We start from the raw sequence: 27061 nt of genomic DNA on the forward strand, positions 1-27061 counted from the left end.
CCCGGCGCGGTCAACAACCCCCTTGGTTAGGGTCAGGCAGGCAGTCGGGGGTAACTGAAGCTGCCTCTCCCTTCAGGCCTTTAACCTGAAGTATAGGTACTTGTTTAATTTGTAATTCATAATTCAAATAGAGCCCTAAAATCTCTAGCAAGCACAAATATTTCCATTAATCAACCCAGTTGTATGGCAAACTGCTAAGGAAGTGTTCTTTCCTTTTTGAGTGTATCAGCAGTCGTTCTCAAAATGTCTTGTAACTTGGCAAGATCCCTTATATTCGGGTGTAGGGTATACCCAACTTGGTTAACCCTAAGGTACCTTAGATATGCTAGTTTTTGGTTTACAACTTTCCTTATTTAGAAGGATACCCAAAAATACGTCTTTTTGCAAGATAGCTTGCGTAAGGATCTGCCGTCCTTGATGAGGGTTTTTCCCTTTTCTCCTTGTGAATCAATCACAAAATGATTTCATACATGTTGCGCAAGTCGTGCGATGGAATAATCTGTTTAGATTCCTTAAGCTGACGTATGTCAGGCCTAGGGTTTCCTAGTTTCTTATCTTTATGAAATTATTGTCCTTATGGTAAGGAAAGTAGTCAAGGGTTTAGGGTATGAATGTTTCTATGTTTAGATTGGTTCGGTTAGCTTTTGGAAAGATTGGTTCGATTAGCTTTTAGAAAGTAATCTTACTCATCTTGTCACGGTTTTACTATCCTTGTGACAATTAACTTTCCCAATCAATACAGTTTAATTTGGCATATAGAATAATGCCAAGATGATACAAAGAGCGACGATACTTCTTGGGACAAAGGCCTAGCTGAGAAATTGGTGTATACACACTTTATTAGTCCCAAGTCCTCAAATAGCAGGGGAAAAGTGTTAATAGAGTGTCATCCAACAATTCCCTATTACATTTTCTTTCCAAATAAGTTCGTATATCTAATTTTTATACTTGTTAATTCCTAACATTTAACTTCCGTTTTCTTTAAAGATGAACTCATGCCAAATAACAACAGTTGCCTTGCTAAGATGTGCAACTAGCAAAGATAACTCCCTAATAATTTGAGCATCGAAAGAAACCTTTCATGAATTTAGCCATTTTACCATGATTCGTTGCGAAAGGAATAAGACTAATGGTGCAAGATATAATTTCTACACTTTAGGAATATATTACTATAGTAAATGGTTAATCTTGCCTATAATTTTATAATGCTTGATGCAATTTGAAGAAAGCTAATTTGTATACATTGTCATTCATAAGCTAAATCCTTCGTTAAAAATAACTCGAACAAATATATATTTTCTTAACAATTTTACTTTGCATGATTGACTTAAAACCGAATTAACACCAAGAAGAAAAACCTGGCTTTGAGGTGAGATATCCACATGGATACCGGGAGATGACCCTCCCGCAGCTACACCTTGGATTTTCTTTGGCGGCATCGTAGTTCGAATGCGAGATAGCCTTTTCCCTTTTCTTCTTGGAATTCCACCATCTTCTCCTTCCTTATCTTTTACCTTTTTCCCACTCTTCCTCCTTCACTCCCTCTTTTCACTCCCTCTACTTCCCTCCCTATCTTTTATCTCACGGCTATTTCTTCCTTACGGGATACCATACGAAGCCATGATGATGAATTTGATTTTTTTAGGACATGGGAGTGTGTGGACACCGGCTTGTTTGATAAGATTAAGAACACAAAGCTCAACTACGAGAGCACTTGCACAAAAAGATTTGAAAGTGAGTGAAGGGGTTAACGCAAGAGAATGGAAGTCTGCAAGGTAGCCTAAGGACAAGGTAGGCCTATGGTTGTGACCTGAAAAATCTAAAGAGCTATGAGGAGGGAAAATAGCAAGGGCTTAGGGGGGAAATTAAAACCGGAAGGGGAAACAAGGGGGCTTAGGGGGGAAAATTTAAACCCGGGGGGGGGTAATAAGGACTTTTAGGGGATTAAAATCCGGAGGGGAAAAGAACAAGGCTTAGGAGGGGATTATACCGGGAGGGGGGGGAAAACAAGGCCTTACGGGGGTTTTAAAAAAACCCGGTAGGGGGGGGGGGACAAGGCCTTAAGGGGAGGTTTAAAATCCCGGGAGGGGGGGAAAACAAGGGGCTTAGGGGGGGGGGATTTAAAACCCCGGGAGGGGGGGGGGACAATAAGGGCTTAGGAAGCCCACCTTGGAACCTTCCAAGGGCTTTCTGGAAGGCCACGTGGGGGGGGGGGGGGGGAGAAAAAGGCTTTTGTCGACGTGATGGCTAGGTGGTAGGCCTGTGAATGCAAGCAGCGTGCTGGGAGGCGGCTGCTGACTGGCGCAGCAGCCCACGGCTCCTCGAGACAGACTGGCGGTTTGAAGAATGGCGACTCGTCTTCCTCCTCGGCTTGGAGTTATGGCGGCACGGCCCAGCCTCCTTCCCAGCGGCCCCCCCTCTCCCCTCATTTAAATAGTGGAGGGAGGGGGATCTTCTCCTCCTGCGTGTCGACACGCATGTCCTCCCTCCCTCCGCAAGTTCCACCAAGGAGCTTCATAACTCCTTCTATTCCCCTCCCCCTCCAGCTCGTCAGTCGGCTGGAGGGATAAGGGGGGGGGAATTTTTAAAAAAAATTCAAAATCCCGATTTATTTTTTTTCCCACGCGGAATTTTACAGCAAGCTCCTTGTCCTTCTTCTCCCTTCCCTTGGTAAGTTGCTTGAATCTTCTTCTCTTCCTTGCTGTTTGGCTCTTGTTCTTTACTCTTTGGCTCTTCTTTCCTCTTGTCCTCTTTTTACTCCTATTTCCTTGCCTCATTGTCTTCATGAAGTGATAGATAGACATGACTAGTGATGTCGAGCTCGAACTGCAGAAAATGCGCAAAAAACATAGGAAAGCACAGGTTTGAAAAGAAAGCCACAATTTTTTTAAAAAAAATTTGTGTGGCGCATCTGTAAGCGCGTGTAATTTCGCATGTATATGTGCAGATAATACCTATTACACGCGCTTACAGACACGTAAGAACAATTAAACTAATTAAATACTAGCTTTTGGTTATTTTTGGATCAACATGACATGACTTTCCTAGTCTTTCAATATCAAAATGTTTGCCTCCATGTTGTAAGTATCAATCATGCATTTAGGGAATATGGTATATATAGATTGTATGTGCATAGTGGTCCAACAAATCAAGCCTCTTTCTTATTTGCAGGCATTATATATTGTAGTTAAACTCTAACAATTTATATTGTGCAAAAAGGTGACATTGATTTAAGCTAATATCTTGATCTACATTGCTATTCATACAATTTCATTTATGTAGTGGATAACACATTGGCAAGTCAATTGGTACATATGTGGTGACTTACTAGACCATCCCACTTACAATTGCATGCAAGTATCTATAGGTGGATAAAGCACGAATGGTTTTTAGCTAGAGAGAGATAATGCAATGAAGGTGTATACGAAAGAGATAGAGAAAGGCATATTATCCATCAATCAATCAAAGATATGTACATGAAGTGACTTGATATAGTAATTAGAGTATCGTCATTTTTAGGATGCTCCATTGACTTCTGTAAGTTCCTATAACCTTGAAGTAGAATATAGCCAACCACACTGTCCATGGAAGGAAAACTTGACCTCATCAAATTAACCAAGTTAATTTCCTTATACATTTCATAGATAAGAGATTTGTAGTTGGCTTGAGCTTCTTTCTTATGCATGGGCTTCTCTTTGGATTGAGAAAACCCCCCCATAACATTCTCTGCAATAGCTTCTTCAATTTTAGCTTCATAGATGTCTTCATCTTTGGTTTCTATGGCTACGATCAATTCTTTGATTGCCTCCAATCGAATCCCTTGAGTATTCAGCTTCTCTTCATCCTGCAAATACACATGAAGAGCTTGCAAAAAAGCATGCACAGATTCTTCAGTTTTTTCACCAACATATTGTCTTTTCCATTTAATTACATCAATTATTACATCATGAAATCCTCGTTTTGCAATTTTGAGAATTTCACCCAATGTAAATTCAATTTTGCTTCCAAGAATCCTTTATTCTAGGATCCGCTTGAGATCCATCACTGTCTCTATGCCAGACTGTAGCTTATAGTCGGGATGTTTGCCTTTTCTCTTTCCTTCCATCTTCTTTGCTTGTGGGGCATCTTCCATATCATGCTCTGGCAGTGGTGGTGGATTTTCAGCAGCCTTTTGCCGATCCGGTTTACTTCTTGTCACATGTTTGGTTAGCCCTGAATAGGAGGAACCGGCAACATCTTCTTCTCTTCTTCTCTTTTCTTCTACCGCAACTTCTTGATTATTGATTTCAACCAATTGAGCAAAAGCTGAAAATGAATCAACCGACTCGGTCCATCCGGTTCTTCCTCGGATGCATTGACTGGCAGTAATCAAATCATCTTTGGACACCTTGCCTTGCTCCATGCGATCTAAGGCCTGCATCCACACTTTAGATTTTACATCAGCTTTACATGCTTTAACAATTTCATTGGTTGGCTCAATTTGCAGCCCATAGGTAGCTGCATCAACAGTTGCATAGGTTGTTCTTGTTGCCAAATCCTCCTGTCTTTTCTTCATGCCATCGTTACCGAAATTTGGCTCTGTAATAACTCCGATTCCTAAATAAACGCGTTCTTCGCATGAACCTCCTCTTAATAGGAGGTCATGAGGATAGTTAATTGGATAATGGCAAATTTTTTTAATTCCCTCCTTTCCCCCCAGTCAACTGTCGTGCTGGGGGAGAGGGAGGGAAAGCGGGATGATTAAGCATCCCTGCTAGGTGCCATGGAGGGGGCGAAGGCATGCAGGATGCCACGTGGGGGAGGGAGGATCCCCCTCCCCTCACCTCTATAAGTGGTATTGGAGATAGCCAGGGGAATTCCCTGCGTCATCATTGCCGTAGGCTAGAGGGGGAAGGCTGGAGAAAGGAGCCGAGTCCCTGCTATCGCTGCCATTGACCGAGAGGGAGGAGGGATTGATAAGGAAAATCTGCTGCTGCAATCCGCCGCAGTCCGCCTCTTGGCCGTCGTCCGCCTGAGGAGTCATCTTCCTCCACGTGCCCTTTTGGAAGCTTCTTGAAGCTTCAAAAGGGGGCTGTTATAAGCCCCCTTTCATATTGTCCCGCCCCCCCACACAAAAAACTCCACTTTAAACCCCTTTTCCCCCCCACACAAAATCCCCTCTTAAGGTCTTATACACCCCTTCCTCCCCCCCCCCTTTTCCCCCCTTTTGCCCACCAAGTGCATCCTAAAACTACCCCTAAAGGGGACCTCCCCCCATGTGGCCCCCTTGCATGGCATTCTTCCCTTCCCCCTTCCAAATGCAGCCCTACTAGGCCATCTCTCCACACTCCCTCTCCTCGAGCCGTGCATCGGCTAGGGGAGAAGGAAATAAATTTAAAATTTTTGAATTTTATTCCAACATTATCCTCTTAACCCCCTCCTAAGAGGATATTTCCCCATGGCTATGCAGGTTTGAATCCCCGACCTTATTTTTCCAAGACGTGGCTATGTGGGTTTGAGTCCTCGGCCTTATTTTTCCAAGACAGAGTTCTCCATCTCTTGTGTGCGGATATAGATTAGCTGTCGGCACTGGGGATAATATTTTCATGAGTTTACGGTGCGTGGGAGGTTGGTCTAGTAATATTTTTATTCAAATGGGAATACTACAGCTTCTTCCTCAAATAGTATGTTAATAAGCCTTACTCTCAAAAGGTTTTCCTACCCCCCTTCTTGGGATTTAAAACCCTTCCCCGCGGGTTTTACCCCCACATTTTCTTTAGGGTCCTTTAAGCCCTTTTTTTTAAATCGCAAGTCCCTCAAAGGTTCATCTTAACCTCAGGGTCTCTTAGAACCCCCTTCCTATTGACCTTCGCAAAACACCCTCTTTTCCCCCCTTTTTGCATACCACAAAGTTACTTTCTTTTTCCCCTTTCCATGTATACAATCTGCATCGGAGCTTCTACGAAAGGAAGAAAAAAAATTCATAAAGGACAGTGGAATTACAAAGGGAGTTTCGCGTGCAAAGGAGACGGCCAACATCATAAACCTTCATCCTAGCCGAAAAGGCTAAATTTGCGATGGCTCCTAGGAAAGCACAAGGCACAACCGCAGGAGCATCGTCTCCTAACATCCATGTGGACATTTCACCACAAGTCCAGGTTTTTCTTCCTAATTTTGATTTATGCCGTTATAATTCAATCGTGCGTGGATCATTTTTGGAGATAGGATGCATCTTTCGATTTAAATACTTTGACTAATTTAAAGGAAAGAGCTCACAATGGAAGAATTCGGTCATTAGTATTTTCAATAAAACAAACAAAATAAAGTGAGCATAAGATTCCTATGCATTTCTAGCAAGTAGCTTTTTATGCATTGCAATGAAATGAAATAAGATTGATTAATGTCCATTTTTACAAAACGGAATTATGATAGTACACTTCAGCATGGAAGGAATAAACCGCATATCACATTATTGAATATATTTTCTTCAAAATGATTCGTTATAGAAAGTTGCTAGCAACCGTAGGAAATTGCTAGGGCTGCATGAAGAAGATTTAACTCGAGAGGCCTAAAAACTGAGAATCAGCGAAAGGTTGTGTAGGTTCTGCATACGACAAATTCATTTGGAAATGAAAGTAGAAAAATTCTACATGTTTTAGCATGAATCTTGTTTGCATGTTATAGGATGATCAATTGGAATTAGGCTATAACTTAACCTATGCTTTGACCTTAAATCGAAAAGTTAGGGTTGTAAATCAACTTATACGTAGGTAATGAATCATGTGGCTACGGAAATGATAGCGTAATTATATTCAAGAATAGACAAGTTAAATTGGTTTAAACCTAAAGACCTAAAACCGAGAGGTACTCATTTAGAAAGGGTTAATTCAATGCAACATATCCCAAAGAGCTAACTAGGGTTAGCATGTTGAGGACATTACCTAGTTGCTCGTATTACCAAAACTGAAACTCTTATATCCTAAATACTTGCCCACATTCACAGAATGTAAGGACATTGGAACATACTTGCGAGAAGTGATCTAGGGTTTTTCCTAAGAATCTCTCGCTAAAAAGATGAAACTCGGAACCCTAGGACCAACAATGTGGGTCTAATGCAATCAGGAATGGATTGTTATATCTAATCATGATATCGTGATTAGAAGACACCGTTGATGGGTAGAATAGTCCCATAGTTTGATGCGACACTTGTGCAACAAGTTGCAGAGTCACATGATCTTGTGATTTGATCACAAAGAAATGACCAATTCCTTGGAATGAATTGGCAGATTCTTACGCAAGTTTATCTTGCTAGAGGATGAATAATTGTCCTGATATTGTACCTTTCTTGGGTAAAGTGACTAAGATACAGGAATTAGATATTTGCTTAAGACCAATCAATAAATTGAAATAACATATTTACTGCTAATAGCACTTAAGGTTTTGGTTAAGTTGGGTTAATAGGGTACGGCCCTAACCCAAGGATGCAAGGGTTAACATTCAAACGCTTGGGGATCTTGCTAAGTCGCAATTGATCCCGGATCAAGTGCTGGATGCATTCGAAAAGAAAGATTCGCTCCTTAGCAGTTGGCCAAAAATAACGACCAATGGTAATGATTGTGCTTGTAACCGTTTTAAGAGCACTGTTTTGCTTTGTTTGCTTAAAGAATTAAAGGATGAAAATATATCTAATGCTTCCGGTTGAAGGCCTGAAGGGAGATGCAGCTTTAGTTACCCCCGACTGCCTGCCTGACCCTAACCAAGGGGGTTGTTAACCGCGCCGGGAAGGTGGACCGAACCCGCCATGAGAGGTCTCTCCGTTGAGCGCTACTTGGAGCAGGAGGACGCTTGGGTGCTAGGGTGGGCTCTGGCCGTAAATCCCTCGCCTTCTGAGCCCTGTACAAGAGGCCAACATGACTCGGGATTGGATCTCGAGGCCTGCATACTAGTCTACGGGCGGAATCTTGGATTAGTAATCCCTGTGGATTGCTGGATAGCCTTCGGGTGGATTATGGATAAGCCTACGGGCTGAACTTTATGTATTTTAAAGATAAATATGATAACCTATTGAAAAGGAATTTGTTTGACATTGCTTTTTTATGTCAACTGCTATGATTACATGAAGGAACCAGTGCCTAATAGGTCAATTAAGGAATCTGATTGATGCATGTCCAAGTAAATGTGTTATGTAATTAAATAACTAAAACAACCTGAGGAAAGTGCGGAGGATGTGGCCATAGGTCCGTCCTACAGATGGGTGGTCCCGGTTGGCTGGGAACTTTTCTCAATCATGATGGACAGCAAGAAAATCGTTCAAAGGACACGAACAGCAAGAGCATTGACCTAGAGTCTAAGTTATAAATGATCCTGATTTACGCTGTTTTAGGGGAACGGAATGGGACTATGCCTTTTGTCAGAGAGGATGAGCTTCGCATCCCTCTCATTTTCCTTTCTCCTTGAACAAGTGCAGCGTAAATTCGCTTCGGACCTGGTGTTTCTGCATAAAGTAGTTCGCTCGGATTCGACGCTAGTTGCTGTTAGGAAATGACCAATAGGGAAAACCCTAATTCAGGTCGGTCCTAAGTGGGAATGGCCGGAATACTTCCGCTACGTGGCAGATGCGAAAAGTCCTAGATCGCAAACCCCATAACATTCCATGGGAGTGCCAGGGCGGAGCTTTCTAGACATCCTTTCTGATGGACTGCTAAGATGTGTCTTGAAGTTAACACTTGGACACATTACGGGCTCAAGAGGAAGCCCAATTTCGGTCGCATGAATTTTACCATCCTTCCAAAAAACTAATTTTTGCACCTCAGCTTCATGGAATGCACTGCACTCCCTCTTATCATGCTGTAGGCTGTCACACCAGATACAACGTCTTTTGAAGCCTTCTCATATGGGTCTTTGGGCAGCTGTCCATCCTCTTTCTTCCACTTTCACATCAAGCCTTTTCACCTTGGAATTAATCTATGTTAGATTAAGATGGAGATCCTGCATGCTCTTGATCGGCTCATCCATGACATCCTTCTTTGGTGGTGGAACAACAAAATTTCTTGGTTGCTCGGCCATAGAAACAGGAGGTTGAGATACAGGAATAGGCTCTTTTATGGACTTAGATGGTGCAACGATAGAACCCCACCTTAGGTGCATCTGCTCTCTTCGAGCAATCATATTAACTACTTCAGTGACATCACCCCAAGCAGTGTTCAATCCCGTCTCAGAGTCAGGATCTTCAAGCTGATCAGTCAGCTTCTCTTAAAGAAAAGGATCCGCTGTCGAAGGGTTTCGAAAGCAAAGTCGTGACCACAGAGGACCTTGACTTATTTCAGGATAGAAGGTCAATAGTGGCAGCCTCCACAAAGAATCATATTTATATTTCAACAACTCTTTAGATGAATCCACAGCCTTTAAGAATTCTTTGAACAGTTTTGAACCCTATAGAAAATCTTCCTTGTGAATAGAGAGAACACTAGTGCTATATGAAATACACTCTTACAAGCAAAAAGGTGAAGATTTACGCAGGTCATAAGTTTTGAGTATCAAGCTGAACTCTTCTGCTCTTAATATGATTTAAATAAGAATTTCAAGTGAAAGAATTGAGCATAACTTCCATTGTAAACTGTTGACATAAAGCCTCTGTTCAGTCACAGACTCCAGGTCCAGAATGTTGTCCCTATTTCCCTTTTATGTATAGCTGTAGGGTGACAAATCTCTGCTCTGTAGACATTCACCTCAAAAACGGAGGACTTTCAGATCAATAAAGATCCAGTCTTTATAAAATTTCTCAAGATCAGCATCAGGAACAGCATCACTTCATGGAATTCAAAGCTCATCTGAACTTTATTTTGTCTTTAAAATGGAATAGCTTCTCAGTAAAAAAACTTGTTGATCAAATGCATAGTATACGCAGAACTCCCCTCCATAGTATTGTCACGAGCAGCATCGAAATCACACTGAAGGAGATGAGGCCAACAAAGATCATGGCTTCTGTTATTGCCACTTTAATTAACTGTTTCAATAGATCCCATCAATATTCCACAGTGCACTGGATTACCCTAAAGATGTACAAAAACTCTGAATTCAGTTCTGTCAATAGTAATCCTCGTATAAAGGGCGTCCACCTAGCCTTTCATAAGGTCGAGATCAGTCTCTGTAAACTGATTTAATATCGAACAGGCCCATCACCACTACCACATCGACTAACACCACGCCGTCTTTCCTTAGTCTTGCAAAACTTTGATGTTCGACTTCCCAAGCTCCATCCTTGTCTTCGTCCTCGAATAGAGATGGCCTCCTGTCTTTTGCCTTGAATAGAGATGGCCTTTTGTCTTTTGCATCTCTTTCTCCTACGACATCCTTCGTTCCCCTCCCTGCGATCAGCTTCTTATTCGGTTTCCCTTATACTCATCACCCTTGTTCAAACTTGCATTATCTGACTTCTCCAAAAGGTGCATCCAAGTGGATGCTACAGGAGTGACCATAATAGGCTTCCCAAAATTGGTAAAAGGATGGTTCACAGAAAGACGTTCGTAGTGATTTGTTGAAGAACAAAGTAGAGAAGGGAAAGCAGGCTGCAGAGAAGCAGTTTTATGTGGATATGGTTGAGCAGATCTTTTCTTTGGACGAGGTGGAGGTACATGTTCTCCCGTATAGCATCTGCCTCCTTATCATCTTCATCATATTCGAATGGATTTTTGGCATCGAGCACAGGCGTCCCCTTTTGCACTGAGAGGAAGTCCCAGATCTATGATCCTCCCTCCCGTTGACTGAGAATAAATCCCCCATCTATATTTGTTGAATTCGCATCCTAGAGCCCCCAATCCTCTTCTCCTCATCATTACGAACACAGAGATCCCTCCTCCCAGACCCAACGATGATCCCCCTTTTCTCCTTTTTCTTTTCTTCAGGCTAGATTTATTACGCTCCAAAAAGCGGTCTTTCTTCTACCGGAAAAGCGGCCCCTTCTTCTAAGACTGCAAGGTCTGCACATGCACCCATCACACAAATAAAGGTGATCATATTTGGCTCAGTGCCATCCAGTTGCATTTGGTGAAAGAGCTCCAAGGCCTCCTTACCATGTTGATTATCTGTATATACTACCATCATGGAGTTCCATGATGTGAAATCCTGCTGAAAGATTGCATCAAACGCACTCCTAGCATCCTGCAGGCTTCTACATTTCCCATACATATTCACAAAAGAAGTCCCAATTGTGACATCATGATCAAGTCCCATGTCGATTACTGCGAAATGCACTTTTTGACCTTCTTCTAAGGCTCCCAGGACAGTGCACAATTCAAATAAAGAGACAAAGGTGATTAAGTTAGGCTTGATGCCACTGAGCTGCATCAGGTGGAAAAGATTAAGGGCTTCCATTTCCTGTTGATTTTGAGCATATGCTGCAATCATAGTGCTCCATGTCACCACATCCCCTTTATGTGCCTTGGCAAAAACATTCTTTGCATGAGGTAAATTTTGGCATTTACTGTACATAATTGTTACTCTGATTGTATACTTTATCATTTCTCTCAGTGAGACTGGATTTTTGTCCAAATGGCTTCCTAATGGTGCAGAAGATATGGTTGTATGAACTGCATCAGAACAAATAAATGAATGGCTTCTTGATTAAATCCATGTTCAACATATTCTGCAATTAGAGCTGTCCACGAAATTACATTATGGACTGAGAGCTTGTCAAAAATGTCTTAGGCATCCAAAAGTAAGCCACATTGTACATATAGTCCAACAAGTGTATTAGCAATAGGAAGATCTTGTTCAAATCCTTTTAAACCAATCTCCATGTGAATGACTTGGCCCTTACTCAAATCTTTCATGCACATAGAAGCTTTCAAGGAACAAGCAATAGTGACAACATCTGGACAGACACCCTCTAATTACATGTGATGATAAGAAGCAAGTGCCTTGACAAATGGTTCATGTTCAGCATAGCCTGCAATCAGTGTCGTCCAGGATACGACATCTTGATCTGACATATTGTCAAATACTTCTTGGGCTTTTCCAAGCATACCAGATTTTGCATACATGTCAACCAAAGCATTATTGATAAATTCCTCTTGCTCCAAACCCTCTTCACTATACTGCCTACGCTGAACAAAAGTATAATCACAACAACTAAATATGTACAAAGTATCAAATCCCACACACAACTTTTGGGTGGATTTCACACCTCGAATGCGCAGCAATATGACACCGTAGCCTTCAAAAATAATTAAATCTTCTAGCTCTCCATACTCTGCTGATCATCAGGATCTAGCTGAGCAAATTTTCTTTCAAATTCGCGGAGAAGAGCAATGGCAGTTAGTCCCTTATTGGGCCTTTCAACCCATTCAGTGAAGATTTTTTCGTCATGGGGCTAGAATCTTCAAGAAAGAATTCTTCTCGAAGAGCCTTCTTGAATGCAGTCCATCCCGCATCTTTTTGGAAAAGAGCATGAATCCGGTCTTGGAGGTCATGCACAGCCAAACGGGCAAAGTATCGGCTCCAAGCATGATGAGGGACCCCAAAGAAGGCCATCTTGTCAGTATAGAGGTGGATAAAAGAGGACACATTTTGCCCATTAAATTGCTTGAGCTCCTGCCCAACTGCTTCCAAAGCTTTAATGGCAGCAGCATCATTCCGCTCTTCATCTCGCCTCCATTGTTGCTGCACTTGCATCTGCTGCTGAAATTACAATTGTTGTTGTTGGTTCTCTTGCATTAGACCAACTAATTGCTGCAAGGCATTTCCTCCCGAACTTCATAATTCTCCAATTGTACTTTCTCTTCTGTAGCCGACCTTCGCGTCGGGTTCACCACTGTCGTTGTGTTGGGGGTCGAAGGTCTACCACCAGGGTTTAGAGCAGAAGAGGAGTGAGAGATTCAAGGTAAGTAAAGAGAGAAAAGAATGGGGTTTGATAAGTTTTGGGTTATAGAGATAATTCAGTTGGAGAAGAAGACCTCAAGTTTTTTCATATACTTAGCATGTTACATGAATGGTATCAAAGACTTTGACTCGATTACATCAAATGCCTATGAGATTAATAGACCAATACATGTAGAGATTTTATCTCAGATTTAATCCAAATACATATTTCAAATGCAAGCCCAAACGGTTACAATTTCATGAATTTCAATGAACAACGACTCCAAGATACAAGTATTTGAGTGGTAGACTCCACTACTTCCAAGACATAAACTAAAAGCTCTTGAAATGCACTGACAGAGCTTTTAATTCACTTTAGCCCTATTTTATAATAGTAATTTTCAGCCCATAAACAAGCTCCAAAAATATACATAAACTCAAGAATAAGCCTCTCTAATCACTCTCAAATGAAGCCCTAATGTTTAGAGGTCAATACCAACACTTGCAACCACATAGATCACTTGGTTTCCCTTCAAGAAGAAAAGAACAGTGGGCTGCCCTATTTATGATAGGTTTTAGCAATGCAAATCAGCCCCATACACCTCCAAGATCTCCTCTTTACTTGCCCCAAAGTCACTCAAGCACTTGGGCACAAGAGGGGCTTCAATGGTCCATGAATATGGTAAGACAATGGAAGAAGACGTTCATAAGAGCAGGCTGAATACTTTATCTCTGTTTTCCCCTTTTATGGACTTTTATACCACTCATTTTCGTGATACCAAATGGATGGTTAAAAAAGACTCTCACCTTCTTTGTTTATATCTCCTCTCTATCTTCAGTTTGCTCTGTGTTTGCATGCTTTGGAGCATGCACCATAGTCTTCAGCTCTCCCTCCATCTGCCACAGGTGTGCAGGCTCGAAAATTGCGCCAAAAAATGCAGGCTGTACTTCTCTTCTGCTTCCACACAAAATTGGACCATATAGGTCACTTACAAGTCACACAAGTCCATTACTTCAGGTCCCATACAAACGAAGTGGACTTTTGGACACTCCTCTTGATTTCCAAGAAAATACACCTCATGAACCAATGTGACATAACCTGTAAACTGTCAATTACCTCCTGTTGATCAAGTTGAAGGTCCCCATAGACTTAGTTTTTGTCAATTTACATGATACAAACTGAAAATTGCATGTCAAGTTACAAAGGAACTTATGAGATTAAATGGCATCTAAGACAAATGTTGGGGAATAATGACTGAATTATGTATGAAAGTTTCTCATGTGAATCCTAATGAAGTTCTTCTGCAAACATAAGAAATCCATGATTTATGCCATGAACAAAAAAACCCTTTGACAACGTACACCATGCACTGCACAGTGAGGTTGACACACCCCCAGATAGTGCACTTCCTTTTTCTTTCCATGTACATTCAACAAACCGTGATCAACCACCCATCTTGGAGACCCCCATTACCAACTCAACCTATCCTCGGCCTCTGCAACCTCTCATCTATTTTGTTATGCTTCTTTTCTATGGCAAATCTCCCCTGAGTCCCATCATCGACCCACATGGCAACCCTTCTGAGCCCTTTCACCAAGTGCCATGGGATTGGCACTCGACAAGGAGGGGGTAATGCTAAGCCCTACTGATGCAAGAAAAGAGAAAAGAAAGAAAAATAAAATAAAAAAGATGCACGACAAAGCGAAAAAAGATGACCCAACAAAAAACAGGAGGAAAAGGATCAAAGGCGCAAGAAGCAAAATTAAAAGTCCAAGTGAGGTGGAAAAGGAAAAAAATGAATTTTAAATATAAAAGCATACCCTAAATCCTTGTAAAAGAGCATTGGGCTCCCTCCTATGCAATTTGTAAATGTGGATGGGCATGGGTGAATGAACAATGTAAATAGCTCGGGGAAATTACTATATGTATATTCTCTAGATCACGTGCGTTTAAGGCCTATTTATAAATATCCTTATCTGTGATTTTTTCATGAATAAAACATAAACCTTTTCTATTCAATATGTAAATAACCCTTTTATATTATACCCTTCTATATTTAAAAAATTTATAAAAATTATATTTTAAAAATACTTTATTTTGAACCCACGTGATGCACACATATATTCATGAGTAACTTACCCGAGGTAAATAGGAAGGGAATAGGAAAAGAGGACCTAGGCTGAAATGACCAATCATGTAAAAAAGGGATGGGTGCCCAAGAGGAGTAGGGCATGTATAAAAAGGAAAAAAGTGAATGAAGAAGTTCATTCTTGTATGTGGCCAAAATAGTTCTCTTCTTCTTGCTCTTGCTTGTGCTTGTGCTTAAGAGAGGGAGTGTGAGGGAGTGAGTGTGTGAGGCTGAGGGACTGTGGTGAAGAAGCTCTCCATCTTCTCCACTCTTCTTCTTTTCATCTTCTCTCTTCTCTTATCTCGCACGTAGCAGCAATGAATCTTGGAGCTTGGAGCTTGAAAATCAAGATTGCTTGAGCTTGCACCTTGGATCGTGAAGCTACCTGATAGCTTGAGGGAGGAGGCAACTCGAGCGGGCAGGAAGGTAAGCTGATCACTATACTCATAGGTGTGAGAGTGGGCACATCTATGTGAGAGGTAGCCATTGCACTTAGCTTGAAATGCTTGAAACAATAAGTCATCCATGGGTCCTTGTGGTTGAGCGAGAGGCTCCCACAATCCTGGTGCTGATATGTGTAACCAATAGCATCTTCCATGATAGTGGTACCATAATGTCGAAAGTAAGTGTGATACTACAAACATAGGAGCTGTGCATGTATATAAAAATGCTGTTGACATTTTTTACAACCAAATGGTGGATGATAGTACAAGAAAAAAATAATCACAAAAGAAAAACCTCAATAGGCCTCTCCCCTCAGTGCATATAAGAACATGTCATGCATCTGAAAATGCGGAATACTATAAGGCCTGGCATGAATAGGGTTAGAACTATTTGCATCAAAATGAGGGTAAACCGCATCCATCCATAGAAAAGCCATACATGCATCCTAGTAAACCCCCCCAAAAGAAAAGAAACATCCAAATCCACATTAGTCAGGGATTATTCTAACCACTAAGCTAACTATACCTAGCTATCCTTAGTGACAAAAAATTTAAGGTGGAGGCCATTAACCCTAATATCTTGTACATCTAGAGAACCATTATTGTAAAACTTAATAACCTTAAAGGGTACAAACCAATAGATTTTAAGCTTCCCCAAAAATTTGTAATAACCACTATTATAAAGAAAAACTAAGTCACCCATCTTTAAACTCTTATACTTTGATATTTTGGTCATGCCTAACTTTACCACATTTTTGCATTACTTCTAAGCTTTGCACAGCTAATAATCATTCATTGTCTAACTTCACTAATTGAAAAATCCTTTGCTTCAATAACCATAATGATAGAGCTACTCGCAAAGTGGGCAATTCTTGCTCAATTGAAAAAATAACATTAGTTCCATAAACTAAGTTAGATAGTGTATTTTGCATTGTCACCTTGCAGGTTGTTATGTAGGCCCAAAGTTCCTCATATAGACACTCATCCCAATCTTGCCTATGAGAAGCAACAATTTTAGTTAAAATTCCACAAATAATTCAATTAGTTACTTCTACTTGGCCATTAGCTCTAGGATAATAAGGCATTGAATTGTGATGCTTAATCTTATATAGTTATATTAATTCACTAATTAGACCATTTTAAGAAATGGAAACCACGATCACTTGCTAATTCCTGTGGGCAACCAAAACATGTTATGACATTTTCATACATAAACTTAGCCACATCCATAGCTTTATCTATCTTAAGCAATTTTTCTTCCACCCACTTAGTGATATAATCAGTAAAAACGAAAATATATCGATTAGATCAATATAATCATTACAAACTAAAATATATCAATTAGATTCATACCGTGTAGGCAGATCAATTGGACCCACAACATCAACTTCCCATTACTCAAAAGGTACTAGTGCCAAGATAGGGGTCAAAGGTGTAGCAAAACTTTTAGAAGGTTGACTAGTCCTTTAACATACGTCACATTTTTGACAATAATAATGAGAATCCTTAAATAGGGTAGGCCACCAATACCCAACTAATAAAACATTTCTTGCTCTTAATTCACCAACAAATTGACCACCACAAGGCTCATCATGCAATGCTTTGAGAGCTACTGGAACTTCATCTTCCCTTACACATTGACAATAAATACCTTCTCTTGAAAAGAATTTATATAAATAACCCCCTAATAATCCATAGGAATGTGCTTGCATCAATATTTGTCACTTTTTCCATTTGTTTGCACTAGGTGGATATTGAGTTGTGCTAAGAAAAAGAGCAAAATTAGCATACCATAGAACTTGCATCTCCACAATAAAAAGTTATGCATCTCACAAATCAACTTTCATACCTTCCCCCTTATCTGATGTTAATAATCAGGAACTCATCCTGAAAGTTCTGCTTTATTAAGAAAATACTTTAACGCTGCATGATTAACATAAATAATAAATTTATTTTCCAATAAATAATGATGAAATTTCTCCACCAAAAAAACCATTAATAAGCATTCTTTCTCAATGATGGTATAATTCCTTTCCGTATCACTTAGGTTACAACTTGTGTAATAACTCGGATGATCCACCTTACTGTCATCTACTTGACATAAAATAGCTCCCGTAGCATACACAGATGCATGTGCATGGATATGGAATTCTTTTGTCCAATATGGGGGTGCCAATACTCATCCTTCAACTAACTTCTTCTTAAGAAATTCAAATGCTTCTTGATAGGTAGTATCCCAATAAAAAGGAGTATACTCCCATAACAAATTGACTAAGGTGATGCCACCTTTGCAAAATTGAAAACAAACTGTCGATAATAATTTAAATGCCCCAAAAATCCTCAAGGTTGTTTAAGATTTGTTGGTGGTGGAAGCATATATATCTTGGCAACTTTAACTGTAGGATCCATGGCAATAACTTTCTTAGAAACAATATGCCCCAACAATGTTCCTTTTTTTGGAACCCTAAAGACACATTTATCAGGGTTCAATGAAATGCCTACTTCATCACTACGTTCAAATACTTAGCACAATAGCTAAGGCATACCTTTTGTCATCCCATAGACACAAAAGTCATCTAGAAACACTTCCATCCACTACTGAATAAAATCTTGGTAGGCTACAATCACAACCCTTCGAAATGTTGCAGGTGCATTGCACAAACCAAAAGGCATTACTTTATAAAAAAATGTGCCCCATTCAATAGTAGAAGTAGTTTTAGATTGATCTTCAGGATGAATCAACAATTAATTGTAGCTACTAAACCCATCCATAAGAGAATACAACTCATGGCCTGCAAGCTTATCCAATACTTGGTCTGTAAATGACAGAGGAAAATGATCTTTGCATATTTTGCTATTAAGCTTTCTATAATCAATAGAAATGCAAATTTTCTTACTATTCTTATTTGGTACCACCATGAAAGGATACCAATTCTACATACACATGATTTGTTCTTTGTTGGCATTGGTATACAGGTTTTGTGCCTAGTTCTAGATCAATATAATGTTGATAGAGTTCGGTCTTAATACCTTTAAGGTCAGTATCAGACCAAGAAAGTCCCCCAACATGCACTCATAATAATTTTTCAAATTTTTCGTGATCGTAGGGTTCCAATTGAGCTCCTAAGTTTAAGTATTTTCCTTCTACCATTTCTATTTTAACTACTTCCACTTCAAGCTCTTCAATAAACAAAGAGGCTATCTTTTGAGGCTTTGACCTTATGCACATCCTCTGATATCTCCATTGAAAGACTATGCTTGGCACTCCATTCTGGTTCTTCTTTCCTCCTTGCACTCATACCATGGGGGATTCACTAGTAGTAATAAGGAGACGTCACCTGCGTGCAAGAAATATATGAAATACCCCTTATCTACCCCCTATTTATGGGACCTTACCTTATAAAATGTACCTTCCTTCCCTTACATAACCCCCCTCCCTTACACTCACATGGTACCATAAGGTAAACCCTAGTGGACCCCCCGGGACTCATAGAATGTACCAAGGGTAAAGCCCTATAAGGTACAATAACTAGATTATCTTGAGTATCATCAGCCATTTCTATATTGTAAACACTCAATATATCAGGTCATAACTTCCTAGTATATCTCCCTTGTTTTTTGCTCAAGCAATGCAAGGTAGCCTTCAAATTTCCATTGTACTTAACTATGAACGTGGTTCTTATAGAACCAGTGATCTGGGAAATCTACTCCTAATCACATGGAAATTGAGGATGTAGTGTCCCACAATAACAACATAAAATTCTATTATGATTTTCCAAACATTCTTGGTCATTTGAATTCCAAGACCATTGATTTTTGCTAAGCTTAAGGATTAATAAGTGTAAATCCTCATCTTCCTCACCTTGGATCTGACACCCTAGATAGTGTATAACTCATTTTAGCTCTAGAATGTTCTTAGGTATTAGAGGTTCAAACCATCTAAGTTGTGGTTCAACTCCATTTCCATAGACAATAAAATCCAGTATTCTTTCTTTGGGATGGCGTAGCACTACCTCACACATGTTTTGTAGGCAAGCCTTGATTGACTTCAATTGGCTTCTATGATATCCCACTAGCTATCGCTTAGACTAATGATACGTCTTTTGCTTATTGTTGTTATAGAGCGCTTTAAAAAATGATTTAACCAAGGAGTGGTAGTAGGATTTTTCTCTTGCAATCTAGTTTTGAAAGTAGCCAAATATTTGCATTTTTTCCAAAATTCATTTATTTGCTCACATTCAAATGAGCATTGTCAAGGAATAGGCAATATTTGTTCCATTTGTTGAACATCACTATTTAATTTAGAGTCTTGCTCTTCAAAATACATATCTAGAAGTGAAATTTCTTCTAGATATCACCTCTCCCTAAATTTGAATTCCAACTTCTCTTTTTCTAGTTCAACAATTTTCTTCATCGCCTCATTCATAACAGACACTATTGCCTCATGTTCTATTTCCAAAGCATCTTTTAATTCTCTAATTATTCTATCATAACTACCATGACATTCATTAAAAGTTTGCACAAATCTATTTAAGGCCGCTGATGGGTCATCCTTATCATCATGTAATATTGGCCATTGGTGTAAAGGTTTGCAAGTATCCTTTTTTTCCCTCTCTTTCCTTCTTTTCTAGGTGACAATATTAAGACCTTGAAGCAACCACTAGAAGTTTTTCAAACCCAAAAGATAGAATATCTACCTCAATCAGAAATGTTGTAACTAAACTCTCTTGAGGTTTGCCATGATCATTCTCAATAGTATCAATTCCCTCTATAGTTATTGAGGAGCTTGCTAAAATTTCATCTATGTTTGATATCCTTGTCTCATCTTCCTCCTCTTCTAATCATCAGTGGAAAAGATTTTCAATCTGCTATATTCAAAAAATGCATCCCCAAGGTCACCTTCTTCCTCATCTTTACAAAATCCAGGACATGCTTTAAAGAATGAATCATTAAAATCATTTAATTCATAGACTGCATCATCAATTTGTTTATCTTTCCTAATTGAAATTATTAAGTAGTCTAGGGTTGTATCTTTTGATGTGGACAAGCAATGGGTAACATTGCTAATCATTATCCGATGAGAAATTTAAAGTGTATTCACCAATACCCACCTGTTTTGCTTTATGAGGTTGATGTACCATATTCACCTCTACTTTTTCTGCTCTTATTGGTCGTTGTGTCTTAAATAACCAAGCATAATGGCCTTCATTATTGGTCATTCTAATTTGGAATCATAAATTTCACTATTGGACTTATCATCCATTTCACTAACCACTTCATCTACTGACTCTCTCAAAAATCCCTTTGAGATAACTTGTATTTCAACCCTATAATTTGGAGGAGGACCAAACACAATTGAACCTTTATACCAATCTTGAGTACATCTCACTTGGTATAACTAAGGTTGACCCATCAACATAGAGAAGGAGTAAATATTTGTCGATGAACTGACTACTAAATAATTCACATGAAATTTTAATCCAGCTATTACAAATTTCACATTGCGAAGTAATCCCAAAGGAGTCACTTTCACCACAAGGATATAGAGGCATAGCAATGAGCGTTTGCGACACAGATTAGTGGCATCACTATTTGCATCGCAAATGCGATGCAAATAGAGATAGTACTCAAAGAAAAAAAAAGAGGGTAAAACCCGAGCGTGATATTTTGCCACAAAGAGTTTGAGAGAGAGTGAAAGAGATCGTAGATTTGGGAGGGAGAGGAAGAGGAAGAGACAAAGAGAGAGAAGGAGAGCTTCTCACCACCGTTGGCGCTGCCATCATCATTGTTTGTGAAGAAGAGAAGGAAGGGCACGAAGGAAGAAGAGGATACGAAGAATCCATCCTGGGGCCTTTGCGGTGAGTACATTGCACCCTCTTAGTTTGTTCTTGTTCTTTCTTCTTTTCTTTTGTTTGTTTTTCTTGAGAATGAGATGCATTGAGGGAGAAAGAGAGGAAATGAGAGAGGGAGAAGAAGAAAGGAAAAGGAAGAGAGGAACAAGAGACAAAGAGAATAAACATGAAAGATAACAAAAAAAGAGGGAAAACGAGAGAGAGAGAGAGGGAGGGAGAGAGAAGAATGAGTTAGGAAACATGAGGGGGTGGAGAGAAACAAAGGGAGGGTTTGTCACGAAGAGGAGATGAAGAATCCATCCTCCTCTTGGTTTGTCCTTGTTCTTTTTTTTTTCTTGAGAATGAGGTGCATTGAGGGAGAAAGAGAGGAAATGAGAGAGGGAGAAGAAGAAAGAAAAAGGAAGATGCAAAGAGAGAGAGAGAGAGAGAGAGAGAGAGAGAGAATAAACATGAAAGATAAAAAGAAAGAGAGAGAGAGAGAGAGGAAGAGAGGAGAATGAGTGAGAAAACATGAGGGGGTGGAGAGAAACAAAGAGAGGGGCAACAAAGAAAGAGAGAGAGAGAAAGAAAGAGAATGGGGAGAGAACATAAAACCAAGAGCGCAAAGAAAGGTGGATAAATTGTGTTAGGTTAGTTAGAAAACTAAAGCTACTCTTCAAGGGAAAGGGGTGAAGGGGGTGTTTAAATTGCCCATGGATTTTTTATACGACAAAGTGGTCTTGGTTAGCCAATGGAATTCTATTAAAAATCTGAAATGCTAGATTAGGTCAAGTTAGGAATGATCGAATGTCAACTATCTGAGTGTATCATCCTAGATCCAAATCAATGTTATTTCAGGGGGTCTGAAGTGAGACTATACCTTATTAATAAAGTGGTTGATGCATATTACTCTCCTCATTTCTCACTCTCTTTAAACCAAAGCAATGTTCTACTTAAGTTTGAGAGATGATAGCAATGTAGTTATCTTAAGCTAATATTAGATAACCATAGTAGAAGAGTATAGTCATGATTAAGGCTTACTTTAGGTTTATCCTTGTGGGGTTGAGGTGGAACTTTCCCTACAAGGTAGACTTAATGAAAATGAATGCATTTGTGCATACCTTAGATTGATTTTATGATCTTTTTGCATTATGAAAGGTGTTGGATATGGAATGGCATATATTGCTTTATCAATGCCGATCATCTTCTCTATATTAGAACCAACAATAAGTAGATATAGTGGATAGAAAATGTAAAAGTTGGTTAATGTTTATTTTGAAGGAATCTATGGTTAACCGTACTATTAATGTGTCTAATTTCCATGTATCTAAAGTTGTTCTGACATATTCATGAAGGCATTGGGCACAGAGAAGCTGCACAAGTTCAAAGACCTGCTTGGTGTGCAGGAATTGGGATTGAGCTCGAGGGGGAGTGTTGAGATATCGAGCTCCACTCGTGATATGCCAAGGTGACCGTTGTGCATTTATGTCACTGACTTGTCAATTGCAGATACGGTTGGTACACTGCCCATGAATAATAGCTAGATGACAGCTATCCTTATCTACTCTAGTTCGTGGCTCAGTTAGTATGCCACCTTAGTTAGTTGAGTTTGGTTTGAGACCCATATATAGGGTTCTTCTATTTCTATGTACTTGAGTTCTTTTGGCTTACACAACAAATAAGAGGAAAATTGTTTTCAGCCTCCACCTGTGTGTGTATTCCCCCATTGTACAAGCAAGAAAGCTACAAGTGAGACTCCTTCCTTCTCTCCCACAATCTTGATAGGTAGCATGGTTGAAGGATGGTTGGTGTCAGAGGCGTTAGTGCATATTTAATAGTGGCTACCAATAGTAGATTCAGAAAAAATTATGCTGGTAACTGAAGGATGATGATAGACTGACCAGAGATATAGTGGTTGGAAATTGGGTAGAAAGAAGGATGGATGCTGCAATGGAGGAGAAAGTGAATCATTTATGTTGCACTATGTATCCATGGAGACATGGCTTGCTAGGTACGAGCAAGCTAAGAAAGATCAGGAAGAAATGCAATCGGAATTTAGATGCAGTATGTGCCATCGACCGATTTAATATCCGGAGGGTATGAAGGAGATGTCACGGTTTATGTCTATGTGATGGTTACATGGAGCTTTGATCGCACCCTCTCACGAAGGGGTAGAGGTCTATACCGAGGAGTGGTAATTTTTGAGGGGATGTAGTCCAAAAGTGACCAAATGTTTTATAAACTGTCATATCTAGATTTTATATGTGACAACTAATCTAACCATTTCAATATATAGTACAAAATATATAGTGTGGCGTGGTCACATGGGCAATATTTCCACGTTGAGTGCATCGACAAAATGTGTTCCACAACGAATTGTGGTGTCATGGAAAACCATTTTTGTAAGAATGGCCTTAAGTAATTGCAATTCTTCTCAAGTTCATCAAGTGTTGACTTGTCTTGGAGTTTAATCATAGAAGCATAAGAGGGAATAAGTCAATATCAATGTAGTTGCTTCTAAGGAAGGGTATTAGCACATTCATCTTGAACCAAGAGGCTTTTGTCATAGAGGTGTTCACTCTCTTCCCATATGGAATTCCATTTAGAACCCGGGGGATGTACCTCTAAATAATTATCTATATAATGTGCATTCAAATGGTATTAAGAAATACCCTTTCTTTACATGCTATAAGGCCATAAAATGACCCCTTTTACTTTCCTAAACTTATAGGTTTTTTTAAATTATAATTAAAAAATAATTTTGTAAATCTAATCCTATAAATTTTACTAAATAAAATATCCTTTCCTTTGAACGTACGTGGTATCTTACATGTTCTATAAGGTGAACTTTTATCGGGCTTGTATCATCTCATCATCAGCATAGCAGCAAGGTGGGCCTAAATCAATCATTTGCAAATAGCTTGGCATAACTAGTTATTTTGTTTTAGTTGGCTCAACTTGGTTGAATTGGTAGAGTAGGTTAGTAGGGATGTTAGTAGCTACGGCCTTGAGATTCAAAATTCCAAGCACATTGCTTTTAGCCATTATGTTAGTGTTATTAGAAGTTTTATGTACATCACTCTACTTCACATCATGGGATGAAGGGTCATTTTGTGTGGTACTAGAAGCAAAGGAAAGATGATATGTTTTGCCATTCAGCCTTGGGATAAACTAGTCAAAGAAATTGGGATTTTAGTGTAATGAAGCATGGCCATCAAGAAGTTGTGGATCATGTGTGAGGTAGAAAATATATCTAATGACATCAATCATCATGTTGCTTTGTCCCAATCGACTTGCAAAAGGCAGCTCTTCCTCTAAAAGGAGTTTGTCACATAATAGATCTAGTTTAAAAACTTTAGAAATATTGACATCATGAACAATCACACTCACTCTTAGAGACGTAGGTGCTACATGTGTCAGATTGTGCATGGAAGTTCAAAGTGCTGATGTCTTCCTTACTTTCCATGCACTGTTTGGGGTGGAACATTGGAATCAAGCAATGTTTCTCTTGCTCTATCTTGGTCATTATCTTCATGACTTCTCCTATGATCCCTAGCTAACACTAACGAATTCGTGAGCTCTGACCATGTTAGAGGCTTTTCTAAGAGTGCCTTATCCTCAACATAATGAATTCCAATATCGGCATGAAGATGTATACAAGTGAGTGAAGTTAATACTGTTTCATCTAGTTCCCTAGAGCTCATAATCTTACATTGATCCTTCTGTTGCCCCATATTTACTAAAGCCTCCTTGAGAGGTCTCTTAACTAGTTTTAAATGCACTTGAGCCGAGAAGAATAAGATTTGTGAATCACGAGATTCATTGTGCTCTTTAGACTAGAGTTAGTATTCTATTGTGAGACTGAAGTACCAGGGGCTTGTTACTTAGTTGAAGTGATAGGTTTGGTCATAGCCAAAGGCTAAGTGTGTGGGCTTCACCTCAGAATTGAAAGTAGTAACTTTTGAGACAGTGGATTTCTTAATCATGTCAATCAAAGGTGATAGAACACTAGGATCCTTAGACTTAGGGAGGTAGACTTGGTGTTCAAATTTTCAAATTTATTATTGAGAACACTCTCACAAGAAGGTTGTTGATCCTATAATGTTTTTTTAGGTTTCCCTTATGGATCCTTTTTAGTGAAGTGAGTAGACTAGGCTATTGCTATTGGATATTCTGTTTTGGCTTGGGTGACAAAGATTCTTGGTTGTTGGGAGACATTGGCTATTTTGAAGGAATAGCAACTTCTATAGGTTGTTGCTTGTCAATATTGGAGGGATCTATAGTCAGCTTCCTTGGAATTTCTATTTTAGCATGAGTAACATCACTAGGTACTGACTACTTGGTGTCCTCATTTTGACTCAGTGAATGATTAGTCTCATTGCTAGTTTCTCTTGTGGATTAGCAACTACTTCAGGCTATTACACTTCTAGAATTGTGGGTATAGGTATCTTACAAACTAGATGTTGGGTCACTAGCTTGTCAATTTGTATCTTCGTAAGCATCTTGGTTTGTGACTTAGATTTGGGTTTGAATTTCTTTCTCTTTCTCTTGGATTTTGATAGACCTTGGGTTGAGGTCAATAGAGGTGATTTTGGCAACCAAATCAAACAATTTTCCACATAAAACCCTTGAGCAGGTAGCAATGCTTCGAGAACCCGTTGCATTTTGTGCTAGCTCTTTAGCGATGCTTCCAATTATTTGCCCTAGGTCTCCTATTCTTTTCAAATGAATTCTATTTCTAATAGCATGAGAAGTTGTTGTGGTGGTCCTAGCCACCTTGGGCTTTATTGTGGTGTCGAAGGGGTTTTTCTTGAAAGGTCGAATCCACCAGAAATCAGAGGTAGAAGGAAGAAGTAGAGATAGGAGATGGAAGAGAAGAAAGAAAATACACAAGTGGTAAACATGACAAGACAAAGCATAATGAATTGTAGAATAAAACGTGCATCAAAATTGCAGCTCCTTCTTTGCTGCTCGGAACCCAAATATGATGGCTCCGTTGGCTCCAAAAGGGGGGTAAAACTGCAAGCCACGTGGTCATGGATCTCCTAGATCACTTCTTCTTCCTCTTCCAGTTGAAATTGCAGTTTTCAGCCTATTTACAATTATCACAACATGCACGATTTCATCAATCTGTCTTTTTTATGAAAATCCCATAACTGGCTGAAAAAGCAACTTGATTTTTGCATGCCATCCTAATCTAGAAGCTTTTCTAACCTTTTTTGAATTTTTACAATAAATAATATAAAAAATAGGCTAAACTTATCCAAAAATCTAGCATTTTTTTATAATCCGTGCAACTCACACTAGTACTAATGACTCAAATCACATTGACTCTCTAGATCAATAAAGAAGTCAGATGATGATGCATTCCATGCTTTTTCACACTGTGTCCGCATAGCATCACAACATCCACCCCCTCTGAACCTGCAAATCCTTTGGTATGTGGCAAATTCCTAGTTGTCACCAAATAATGAGTCCTCCTCATCCTCTGTAACCATATCCTTTGCGTATTCATCTTGCCCTTTCTCATCATCTTGCCCAATTACCCATCCAATCCCGATTGGGCTTGTATCAACAGTGATAATGATATGCTTTCCATGTGAATAGTCAACCTTTCTCAATGTAGGAGCAAATTTTAAGAGTTGTTTCAATTTCTTGATTGCTTTCTGATGCTTTCTTTCCCAATGAAATCTCTGACCTTTCCTCAGAAGCTGATATAGAGCATCGGCTACATGTGCAAAGTGAGGAATCCATATAGAATAGAATACAGATGCACCCAAGAATCTATGCACCTTTGATACATTCGTGTATACATCTTGCA

General features: G+C 39.5%; 1 protein-coding gene across 1 annotated transcript; it reads right to left on the reverse strand.

The window, feature by feature from the left end:
* Positions 1-10893: 10893 nt before the first annotated feature.
* On the reverse strand, positions 10894-11469 carry LOC148011245 (pentatricopeptide repeat-containing protein At2g34400-like). The gene has a single exon (XM_087670334.1). It carries the CDS (start codon positions 11467-11469, stop codon positions 10894-10896), a length of 576 nt encoding a protein of 191 aa, XP_087526460.1.
* Between the last annotated feature and the right edge of the window lie 15592 nt (positions 11470-27061).

The sequence above is a fragment of the Lygodium microphyllum genome, chromosome 28, assembly GCF_053477565.2.
Source record: "Lygodium microphyllum isolate KBCC chromosome 28, Lygodium_microphyllum_v1.1.10, whole genome shotgun sequence".
Classification (NCBI taxonomy): domain Eukaryota; kingdom Viridiplantae; phylum Streptophyta; class Polypodiopsida; order Schizaeales; family Lygodiaceae; genus Lygodium; species Lygodium microphyllum.

Coding starts and splice junctions, on each gene's coding strand:
- LOC148011245 (XM_087670334.1), bottom strand. CDS start 11,469: ATGTACAGTAAATGCCAAAATTTACCTCATGCAAAGAATGTTTTTGCC.